General features: G+C 44.6%; 1 protein-coding gene across 8 annotated transcripts in view; it reads left to right on the top strand.

Moving 5' to 3' along the window:
* Positions 1 to 11,981, top strand: part of RTTN (rotatin) — a 181,620-nt gene that overhangs the window by 127,223 nt on the left and 42,416 nt on the right. For 7 of the 8 annotated variants that reach the window (XM_028480194.2, XM_028480196.2, XM_028480195.2 and 4 more), the window contains 4 exons: positions 1,573 to 1,650; positions 5,521 to 5,647; positions 7,914 to 8,116; positions 11,159 to 11,426. In XM_028480194.2, the coding sequence (XP_028335995.1) occupies positions 1,573 to 1,650; positions 5,521 to 5,647; positions 7,914 to 8,116; positions 11,159 to 11,426 (676 nt within the window). The remainder of the gene's footprint in view (positions 1 to 1,572; positions 1,651 to 5,520; positions 5,648 to 7,913; positions 8,117 to 11,158; positions 11,427 to 11,981) is intronic. The other variant, XM_028480197.2, reaches the window with a different exon arrangement.

Here is an 11,981-nt window from a genome sequence, read left to right as displayed (position 1 = left end):
CACGAACCGGTGTCCCCTGCATCGGCAGGCGGACTCTCAACCACTGCACCACCAGGGAAGCCCATGATACATTTTTATACTACAAAAAGAAATTCTTTCTCTCATAGGTTCACTAGGACTGAGATAACTTCCTAAGTGTTTTCTGTATGGTAGGCACTATTCTAAACATTTCATATTTATTATCCCCTGCACACTCATGACACCACAGTCACATAACTGATAATGGATAAAGCCACTGTTTGCCCCGTATCTGGGCGGTTGCAGAGCTCGTATTCCTAATCGTGTTTATTTCCTTCCGGGACTTCTGAATGTCTCTTTTAAGCATTGAGTCTGCTGGACCCATGTTCAAGCTGCATTTTCACTGTAAACTTCAAATAACACAGGTTTTTAAAAAAATTATATTTTGTATTGAGATAACATTGGTTTATAACATTGTATGTTTCATGTGTACAACATTATATTTCTATTTCTGTATACGTTACACCATACTTATCACCAAGAGTTTAATTTCCATCTGTCACCGTAGAGTTGACTCCCTTTACCCTTTTTGCCCTCCCCCTCATCCCTTCCCTTTTTGGTAACCACTGTTCTGGTCTCTGTATCTCCGTGTTTGTTTTTATTTGGTTTGGTTTGTTCATTTATTTGGGGTTTTTTTGTTTGTTTGTTTTTTATATTCCACATGTGGGTGTAATCGTGCAGCACTTGTCTTCCTCTGTCTGACTTCTTTAACTTAGCATAGTGCCCTCAAGGTCCATATGTGTTACTGCAAATGGCAGGAGTGTGTGTGTGTGTGTGTGTGTGTGTGTGTGTGTGTGTGTGTGTGTGTGTGTGTGTGTGGCTGAGTAATATTCCATTGGATATATACACCACATGTTTTTAATCCATTCATCTGTCAGCGGTCACTTAGGTTGCTTCCATATCTGGACTATTGGAAACAACACAGTTTTTATATAATAGCAATGGTTAATACTAATAACTATGGTTAAAAAGATCTGCCACACACAGGCTTATCGAGAAAATTAATATGTGTATATGTTTATAAGTATATTATATTTATATATATATATGGATCTAAGACAATTATTGCAGCAGTCTATGTAATAACTAGTTTCTACTGCATTTGATAAGAAACCAAGAAAAAGCCATATTTGATAATTTCATTGGTCCAGGGACTTATATGTTTGTCAGTTTCTTTTCTTGCCTCTTTTCCTTTTTCCTCTCATGCAGAGGCCCTTTACTTCATCATTGAGAGTGTCAGCCAACACTTGATATGACTGAAAACCAGTCAGTACCTGCTTCACTTTATCGAGATGAAACATGGAGCTTATTATATATCTCAGTTCCTCCATGCTTGATAGAACAGAAATAGCTTTTTCTTGGTGGATGCGCTTCTCGAAATATAGTCATCTTTCAGAGATCATTAGCCTGTCAATTCCCTCAGAGCTGTGATGGTCAGGCACAGTGAGAGCATAGCTGCATTGTATTGTGACCCGGGGAGAAGGAATTACTGTATGTAAAAAGTGTAATATGCTATTGTTGTTCACATTTTTCAACTGCTTTTTGTTTAAACAGGAGGATGGTTTTATTAAAGAGTTAAGCATTGCCATGCAGCTCCTAAGAAATTGTCTTTATCAAAATGAAGAATGTAAAGTAAGTAGAGCTTCTTTTCAAAATTTTGATAGTGCTGTTATTAAACAGTTTAAATTTTATATGAGATAATTAGGGAAAATGGAAAACTCCTCGAATTTTTTTTTTCTGGTGCACGGTTGATTGGTTTGTAAGCTCAGTGTTCATTCTCAGAAATGGATGCACCTAATCTTATCGTAATTCCTCAACCCTGATGACATTTCGTATGTCGGCGTTTTAACTTTATCACTGAAACTTTAACTTCAGGCAGCTAAAGCAAACTTGAGCCTCTTTTTTTCTAGGTAACCATTTCGGTTGTTTTTTTTAACTAAGATGGATGTATGGCTGTGTATGTCTTTTTTTTTTTTCTTTTTAATTAATTTATTTTTGGCTGCATTGGGTCTTCGTTGCTGCATGCGGGCTTTTCTTTAGTTGTGGTGAGCGGGGGCTACTCTTCGTTGCAGCGCGTGGGCTTCTCATCGCGGTGGCTTCTCTTTGTTGCGGAGCACGCGCTCTAGGCTTGCGGGCTTCAGTAGTTGCGGCACGTGGGCTCAGTAGTTGTGGCTCGCAGGCTCTAGAGCGCGGGCTCAGCAGTTGCGGCGCACGGGCTTGGTTGCTCCACGGCATGTGGGAATCTTCCCGGACCAGGGCTCGAACCCACGTCCCCTGCATTGGCAGGCGGATGGATTCTTAACCATTGCGCCACCAGGGAAGTCCCATGGCTGTGTATGTCTCTTAAGGCAGAATTTTTTCAAAGGTGGTTATTAGACGGCCGTCCAAGGGGATAAGTAGAGGTGTCTGCATCCATAGGAAAGAAGATGAGGGCGTCTCCCGCTTCAGAGGAGAAATCGCTTACTGCTATTGCCGATCGTGGGCCTGTTGACGTCCAGGAGGTTCTTCACTCGCAGCTCTGCCGCAGCCCCTCTGTTGTTTTGCTCTGTCTGTGAGCGTTGACGCTGTCATTTAACACATCCGTTGGTGCTGTTATACAGGATATAGTGTCTGGAACACTTTGATTTGCTCGGTCATAGCGATACGACACTTTTGAAGAACTAGCTTCCACACAGAATTACTATGGAAAATGAGTAAGATGAAGATAAGTTACACAAGTTTTGTTTTTTAAAAGAATTTCTTAACCTTTTTTGTTTTTAGTTGTGATAAAACTGGAAAATACACTATAGCTAGGAAATGAGCATCTCGAACACATAGCCCTTAAACTGTGTGAAGTAATTTGTTCAAGACACATGACTAGCAATTGACATTTCAAAGCAATTTGATGGGAATTAAGCATTGATGGATTTCATTAAGATTCCCAATGGTACAAACTTTTTACTGCAAATAGAGGTGTCGTTTACGAAGTTTGTTAGGGTCCTTGTGACTGGGTGCAGTTGGTATGCATCCGTGACACCTCACTCAGGCCACACGCCAGCACGCCTTCCAAGTAGGATCTGCCTGTGGATTTCCGAGGTGCTCGCCTGGGTACTGATTGTAAGTGTGGTGTTCACATTTGTAACACATCAGCCAACTGTGAAAGTGTAATCTCTCCGTAAGCCACGTGTTTCTGCATTTCCAAGTTGTTTAATAAGGAATACATCCAAAGAAGAATATTTAGATTACTCTTGAGGATAGACATAGTTCTAGGGGGCAAAGAGTCTTAATTTCTTTTCCTGTTCCAGCTTACCTGAGGTGTGTGACACACTGCCATCACTAACTGTTGGTCACTTTTTTTTTTTTTTTTTTTTTTTTTTTTTTTTGCGGTACGTGGGCCTCTCACCGCCGTGGCCCCTCCCGTTGCGGAGCACAGGCTCCGGACGCGCAGGCTCAGCGGCCACGGCTCACGGGCCCGGCCGCTCCGCGGCACGTGGGATCTTCCCGGACCGGGGCGCGAACCCGGTTCCCCTGCATCGGCAGGCGGACTCTCAACCACTGCGCCACCCGGGAAGCCCCTGTTGGTCACTCTTGTGGTGATTCACCAAGTCACCCATGCCCGCCCCACCCGCTGTCTATACGTATGACACAGAGGAGTTTCCATACCGGAAAGGTCACCAGGGCTGTGAGGTAGATGGAATGAAGAGCGGGCAAGGTTAGAGGGGGTGAATGTGCTGGTGCAGCAAGAGGTGACGAGACCTTAGCCGGGCAGGGAGAGTGGGGGAGGAGGGAGGGGAGCAAATGCGACAGACTGAGGAGAAAGAAGAGAGAGGTAGAACGACTTCCAGGCTCAAGTTTACTGCAGGCGTGCCTAACAGCGGCGTGTAGCCGTGAGGGGTCCTCATGATGGGTTCGCACATCGCGGTGCAAAGTGTCTTCGGGCTCTCGGGGTGGAAAATGGCCGGTAGTCAGTGGATTACGTGGCTCTGGGACTCTGAGGGGCGGCGCAGGCTGGGGTCTTAGGGTTAGCAGTGCGTAGAGACGTTTGTAGCCATGCCTATTGCTGACGTTTCCCAAGAGGGCATGTAGTGAAAGCCTAGGTCATGTCCTCAGAAAATAAAACTATTGAAGAGGAGACAGAAAACAGCTGAGAAGGGAATGCTGGAGAGAGCTTGGAGGTGATCTAGGATAGAGGGACTGCATGGAAACGAAGAACAAAGAGCCCTTAATAGTTGCCACAGTGCCTGAGGGTTTGACAGCTATAAAGGTAGGAGCGATTTTACCAGCCTCTGAAGATTAAATAATAGCTGGGAAATGACAGCAGTAAGAGTACTCTTCCTAGAATCTTGGCTCTGAAAAGCAGCATTCATAATTTAGGACATATAGCATCAAAGGAAGCTAGTCTGTATGTTTACTCCTAACATGTAAAGTGCTTAAATATAAACAGAAATGAGCAAATCGGGGCCTAGTTATTAAAGAGACAGGAAGGGAAGAACTGATAGATGGGTAAAGATCCCTGAGGAGGCACGCGGGGCAGTGTTCTAGAGCACAGCTGCACGGATCAGTCTCTGCCCAAAGAGGAGCGCCTGTTCCTCACTGCCCGGCAGGAAGGGTGAATGCAGGGGTACACAGGTAAACCGTGCCGACGGAACGGCGGAGTAGAGAAGGAGCTCGTACTGCATCGTTCTGTCTTCTCTGCGAGGCAGTAAGCAGGGTCGTCTGCGGCAGTCGTGGGGCTGTGCTCCAGGCCTGTGGAGAGTTGGGGAGTAACACTGGGAATAACCTGCCTACTCTCTTTACGGAGTATTGATACTCCCTAAAGTTGTGTAGGGCATGACATGAAGGCCCACATGTGTACACATGGGTCTACAAATTGCCTAGTAACTCTGTTCATTAAAAAAATTGTTGCATTTACTGCCGATAGTTATATTTTTTCCATGATGTCGTCCCAGCGGTAACTGATCTTCGTAGTAACAACTGAGTTACTTAAGAATTATTGATTTAGCATAATATTTTGACTGAAGTTTATCATATTCAACTTATTTAAAAACAGTAATCTACTTCTGATCTATCTGTCTAGCCACACATATTAGATATATATACATATACATACACACAGGGAGAGGGGGGGAGGGGAGAACTCAGAACTGATCAGAATGTTTCCTTAACCAGAAAATCCCTTTTCTGAACCGTATCATAGCATTTATGAGAGTTTATTTAGTGTTGCAAGGTATCACTGTCTTGCTTAACTTACATGTTCAGAAGCTGTTTTTCTACATTTCTGACCTAAGCTGCGTATCCTCGTCACCCCAGTGTGGCAGGGACTTCCCGAGACTGGTCAGCCTTGTGGTCAGGGCAGTCTGGGTTGCAAGGTGCTGAATCTGTCCATGGGATTCCTTTCTCTAATCAGAACAAGAATCAATTCAGTTTTTGTCTCATGTTGGTGACAAGTTTTTTGGCTTTGATTTTAATTGATTTATTTTCCTTATTCAGACTAATGCTGCCCTTGTTTCCTTCCTGCTGCAGGAGGCAGCCCTGGAAGCTCATCTCGTCCCTGTCTTGCACGCTCTCTGGCCTTGGCTTTTGATGGATGACTCACTGACGCAAACTGCCCTGCAGCTGCTTTGTGTCTATACTGCAAATTCTCCAAATGGTAAGTGGGGCCCAGCGCTGCCTTTCAAAAGTATACTACGATACTAATCCTATGTAATGTTGTTAAAGTGGAAAAATGAATCTACTCTTTGAAGTGTTTCTTCCACTCATTTGAGGGTATGTTGGTTAGAGGTATGCTTTCTCATAGGTAGTAGAAGAACGAGCAGTTACGTTAGTATATGATGAGACAGAAGAGTCATTAGCTCAGGGAATAGAGAGGGAGAAACTGTCGCGATTATATGGCAGCGGAATGTTGAATTTAAGAGGAAAATTGAGAGTGAAAATTATGATGGAAGACCTTAAAAACGGGTTAAGGTTAAAACTTTAAGAGATTCTAGAGCAGGAGGCTGGCGTGATGAAATGTAGTTCTGGGTTCGGTTGGCTTGGCGACAGTTGGTATCGTTGGGGTGCCTCTTTCATTCCTGCATTTGGCAGACTTTTTATCGAGAGCCTCCCGGGGCCCTGCCTTGTTAGAGGCCAACAACTAAGAGAGAGCAGAGCAAGCGGGGAGGTGACTTGGGAAGAGAGGAGCAGGTGTGAGGTAGCTGTTTGAAGGGAAGGAAGTGGGGGGCAGTGCAGGCAGTGTGAATTTCCCATGTAAACTTAGGGTCGTAGATTTAAGGTTTAGTCAGCAAGTTTAAGGTTCACGTGCTTTTTCTAGCAACAGTCAGCAGCGTAGCAACTGGATTCTCCCGGTATCAAAAGACAGACAGAGAAAGGACCGGAACTGAGAACATTCACAGCCATCTTGTCACCGCTGTGTGCTGGGCGTGGCTTTTTCCTCCACCCTGGAGGCGCCCGTCCTGTCGCCCACTCCGCGTGCCTCTGGCCGTGTGAGCTGGCGGGAACAGAGCCTCAGGCTCTGTGGCGTATGGAGAGCGCTGTAAGGCAGCGTCATCCTTGTTTTCAGGCCGCTGCTGTTGACGTTCCCGTCCTCACTTCTGCTCTCGCTGCCCCCCACCCCGGCTCACGGCCTCTCGCGTGCGACCGGCCGGGCACCGCGGTCTCTGAAGTGTGGCCTCTGTACCTCATCCTTCTTTACCCCACCCTTCACTCCTTAATTTAGGGGTTAGGGAAGTGTGCCTAGGGGAAGAAAAGAATCCGTTACAAAATACTGAGCAGAAGAAACATATATTGGGTTGGCCAAAGAGTTTGGGCTTGTTCCATAAGATGCTACAGAAAAACCCGAACGAACTTTTGGCCAACCCAGTACTTTACGATAAATCTTTGAAACCATAATCTATGTTACTTACATACTTACAGTTGATGCAAATATTAGAATGTGGTTCTAACTGAGGAAGAAGCTTCTTATTTTCCTGTCTTGTTTGTTTCCAAGAAAACCTGCATCATTTAGTGATAGTTTTGTGTAACATTAACAGAAACCTTGGTATTTGGATACTGCTATGTAGTGTGAATACAGGAAAGATCACTCTATTTATTTGTGTTTACTTACCTTTTTTTTTTTTTTTTTTTGGCGGTACGCGGGCCTCTCACTGTTGCGGCCTCTCCCGTTGCGGAGCACAGGCTCCGGACGCGCAGGCTCAGCGGCCGTGGCTCACGGGCCCAGCCGCTCCGCGGCATGTGGGATCCTCCCGCACCGGGGCGCGAACCCGTGTCCCCTGCATCGGCGGGCGGACTCTCAACCACTGCGCCACCAGGGAAGCCCACCTTTTATGAGTTTATTTTACAGAATGTATTTGATTCAGATCTAGTTGTGCTTAAGCTGGCCTCTTTGCATGGACTTTCACAAGCTAATCACACCTTAGGCTTATGTCACAATAGAGTAAAATGCATTTCTAATTCTTCTATGATTATTTTTCTCCTTTGATGAATCCCATATGGTTGTTTAATTTACTGAGTAAACACTGGATTCTGGAAAACCAGTTGATGCTACCGCTGGCGCTCGCTGCTTGTGAGCTGTGTGACCTTGAGCAAGTCACTGACACCTCTGAGCCCTGAGATGTTGTTTAGCGTGTATGGCTGGTGGCATTTGTCCTGTCCTCCCACCCCAGGATTATCGTGTTCCTCATTTTTTTCTTCTGGAAAACGGAGGCATTAGACCACAGTGTTTTTAAATGCTTTATTGAGGTCGTTAGGCCCTCAGTCCATTAGATCAGATGCAGACATATCAGCACCAGCCTTCAGTGCTATTGCAGTTCACAGGCTAATGGCCGAGTCCTTTGATAGACAGACATGCTTTACCACTCAGGTTGTTGAGCTAAAGCGTGAAGCTGAGACGACGTTGTGATGGACTGTTGTTTTTGAAGGTTGCAGTTCTCTCTGTTGGTCAAGCTACGGACAATATCCTGTTCAAGCGGCACATCGAGGGGCCCCTGGCAGCTCCCTGATGCTGTGTATCCTGAAGATGGCTTCCCAGGTGCCTCTCGAGAACACTGCAGTCCAGCAGATGGTTTTCATGTTTCTTTCAAACCTGGCCTTGTCTCATGACTGTAAAGGGGTAATTCAAAAAGTGAGTACTTAAACTCTCCTTCCTATCATAAAAAAGACTCAGTAAAATAATCCTTTCAACCGAGGACATGTGTGAAAAGTCTAGAACTCAGTTTCTAGGAGTAATTATTATGATTTTAAGGCATTTTATTTTAAAGGATTGTAAAAGGATCAGGAGGTTCACTTTGTTTAAAGCCTGTTGATAGATGATACATGAAAAGTGACAGATACTAGAATATGATCATACCATTCCCTTTTAGTTTGTCTTCTTAGCTTTTGGACTGTATTTTCTCTCAAAGATGATGGTTTTAGAAAGACAGCTGTGTTACATTTATTTGAGATCATAAAAGCAATATATTGGTCTTTAAACAGACCAAATTGAGCATAACAATTCTAGTTCAATTTACATTGTCAAACGGTTTATGAAATCACGGCCCCTCCCCAAGTTAGACCTAACTTCTTTATGGCACACAGGTGACTTTTCAGTCCCTGAGACTCCTGTGTCAGAACATGACTTCCCGCTGCTGGTTTCAACTTGGCGCTTTAAGAGGGACGGTTGGCTTAAGCAAACCCAATACACGTGTTCCCTTAAGCAAACCCAATACACGTGTATTTAGGTGCGTATAAAGAGGATCCCTAATTTGGAAGATCCCTTAAAATTTGAATATGATCAGATTATCTGTTACTTACTAGTACATAGTAATTTGAATGCTTCCCTTTCATTTACGTGACGGCCAAGGTAAATTGCAAAAGTTGACCACATTCATAAGAATTGAGTCTCCTTTTCCTCTATTGTGTCATCTCCCCAGCCACCACCCCCTCCAAAAAAAAAAACACACTTTGAGTGCAATCTCTAAATAAATAGCAGTCTTACTAAACAAAGATCTTCTCAGTGGTATGTTGGAGCTAACTCACGCTGGTTCATGAGTGTTTTTGTTAATTTTCAGGAGTTCTGCAAGCCAGCTGACGTCTTGGTGGTATCTTGAAATCAGCCATGTGGGAATATTCACACCATGCACATTAGGGACCTACTACTCTCACCTCAGCTGTTTATTTGCCAGCACATGGCTGGATATTTGCTGTGTGTGTGTGTGTGTGTGTGTGTGTGTGTGTGTGTGTGTGTGTGTAGTCATTCGGAACTGGATTTTGTGGGGCGGGGGGCAGTGCTTTCTGTCACTTCCTTATGGAGAGCATGCTGGTAGGAAGCAAAGTAGGAATTCCCAAGTGGAATATAAATGCTAATCTTGGATCTGATGTGTGACTGAGCTGATGCTTATTCTTTTTAAGCTTCAGTTTCTTCATTCAAAAAATTTTAGGTTAAACAAAATGATCTCTAAGATATTTCCATCCCCAATCTATGATTTTGGTAAGGTACTTAAGGATATTTTGTTTTTCTCCTTTTTTAAAAAAAAAAAAATTTATTTATTTGGTTGCGCCGGCTCTTAGTGGCGGCAGGCAGGCTCCTTAGTTGCGGCATGCACGCGGGATCTAGTTCCATGACCAGGGATCAGACCCGGGCCCCCTGCATTGGGAGCGCAGAGTGCTATCCACTGTGCCACCAGGGAAGTCCCCTTAAACGTATTTTGATAGAAGTGTGATCGGACTCCATTTCATCAGATTCCCACTTCAGGTGCAGATCAGTCAGGTTATTTTTCTTCTGCTCTAATTAGGGGTCCTCCGAGCCTTCCTCTGCTCATTGTTATGACGAGCCCTGGACACTTTCAGCTGCACCTCCCGTAACTCATCTGTAGTTATTAGAAAATGTAGCTAATGCTGTTGTACAACTAAAACTCTAAAATAAGCTGTTTTCTCTCTACCATGGCATATTTCTTTGCATTCTACGCAGTGCAGGAAATCGTCTAAGAACGTCTTTAGGCCCAGCAAAAGGAGGACTGCCCAGAGCATATTTACAATTTAAAGTACTATCATCTATTTTATCACTGTTGTCAACTCCAGATCTCCAAGATCATGGCAGAATCTAGCTGAATGGGAAGGACAAGGGATGACTCTAAAAAGCACTAATTTGGGCTGAGAGGTGGGAAGAGATGTGAGTGGTGGCGGGGCAGGGCAGGGTGGGGTGCAGTTCTGCAGTTTACTTGTTGCTTGGGTGGGGTTGCTGATGTTTCTGCAGCTCCTTTCGTTCTTGTACTCAGTCCTTTTATGTAAAAGTGCCAAATGTATTTTATAGATTCAAGCCAAAATTTTGATTTAGGTGTAGGGGAACCCAAGAAATAAGCCAGAATAGATTGTTAAACAGGAAGAAAGATGAGCTCTTCTGGAGAGTTGTGAAAGTTAAGTGATTGGATTTCTGCACCCTGAGCCAAACGCCTGTGGTTCCCATGCTGTCCTGGCCTTCCTCTTGATCTAATACTTTTATGCTTTCTTTCCTTGTTTGCATACAGATTATTCTAGGCAATAAGTTATTGTCTTTCACATAGTTCAGGGTTTGGTGTGGTTTTATGGAAGGGGTTTTATTTGGAGGTTGAAATGACTTTTACAGTTAAGTAATGGAGCTTTCCCATCTATAAGTTTACAAGAATGACATGTAGCCACGAGAAATCATCTGTAATGCTGAGCAGCTGGGGTAAAGTGAATATAAGATGTACCCACAGATTTTTTTAAAAAAACACTTGTCCTTGGTACTACCAGAGTTGTTAACTGGTGTCCAAGACTGACTGAGGTTTTGTTTCTTTTTCTTTCCCGTAGGATAGCTTTAAATGAGTAGCAAAATTGCCAGAAGGCAGACAGAAAGAAAATTCAAGAAGGCTGAAATAATCCCCAAACTGAATGATCAATCCTAAATAACTAAGAGTTGACTAGTTACTTTATCTATCATCAGGAAAGGATTAGTAAGAATTAACATTTGAGCACTATTTTGTTCTCCTTAACCTTTTCACTTACACCTGGAAACAGTATAGATGGAGTATTTGGAAGGTATTGGGAGGAAGGAGAAATTAAAGTTGGGGAAAAGAGGAGCCAGGATGCTAGTACTTGATCTCTGAGGGACTAGGAAAATAAAGACAAGACTCAAGAGGAAAATAATATTCTCTCTGTTTATCCGCAGAGTAACTTCTTACAGAACTTTCTGTCTCTAACGTTGCCAAAAGGAGGAAATAAACATCTCAGTAATCTGACCATTCTTTGGTTGAAGTTACTCCTGAATATGTCATTTGGAGAAGATGGGCAGCAAATGATCCTGAGGCTCGATGGCTGTTTAGACTTCCTTACGGAGATGAGCAAATTCAAGCATAAGAGCAGCCCGTACTTACCTCTTCTTATTTTTCATAACATTTGCTTCAACCCTGCCAACAAGCCCAAGATCCTGGCTAACGGTGAGCATTCTGCCCGTACACCACACGCATCCATTTACACGTGTGGTCATTCTGGTGAAAACACAGAATAGTTTATAAATAATGTGCCAGGTGCTTATTCATTACGCGCCACGTTCAAGGCGCGTGGGAGGCCGCAGCGGTCGGGACGAATTGAATCGGCGTGATTCCCGCCCCTGAGTCGCCGCAGAGTCTCCCGGGTTAACAAGTCGCCGCACGACGGCCAGGCCGGATCCAGGAGGTGGTACCGAGGTGGGCCTGGGCCCCACCTTCCCTCCTCCCGGCCCTCCTCCTGGTCCTCTGACTCCTCCTCGCCTTTGAGCGGGCGCTGCCCTGTCCGTGGAGCCTGCCCAGACCAGCCTGTCCACGTGGTAACCCCACCTCTTCCTCCTGCCTCCCCGCCCTCTCACGCTCTGCCCCTTCCCCTGTTTTACGTTTCTCCATGGCGTTACCACCAGCTGCTACACTGTTTTCAGTGTATACCGTTGTGTTCCTCGTCTGCCTGCACTGGAACATAAGCTCTTACAGGTCAAGAGGTTTCTGTCTCTTTTGTTCATG

This window comes from Physeter macrocephalus, chromosome 19, assembly GCF_002837175.3.
Source record: "Physeter macrocephalus isolate SW-GA chromosome 19, ASM283717v5, whole genome shotgun sequence".
In the NCBI taxonomy this organism is placed as follows: Eukaryota; Metazoa; Chordata; class Mammalia; order Artiodactyla; family Physeteridae; genus Physeter; species Physeter macrocephalus.
Note: the sequence above shows the minus strand (reverse complement) of the source record. Positions and strands in the feature narration are given on the sequence as shown.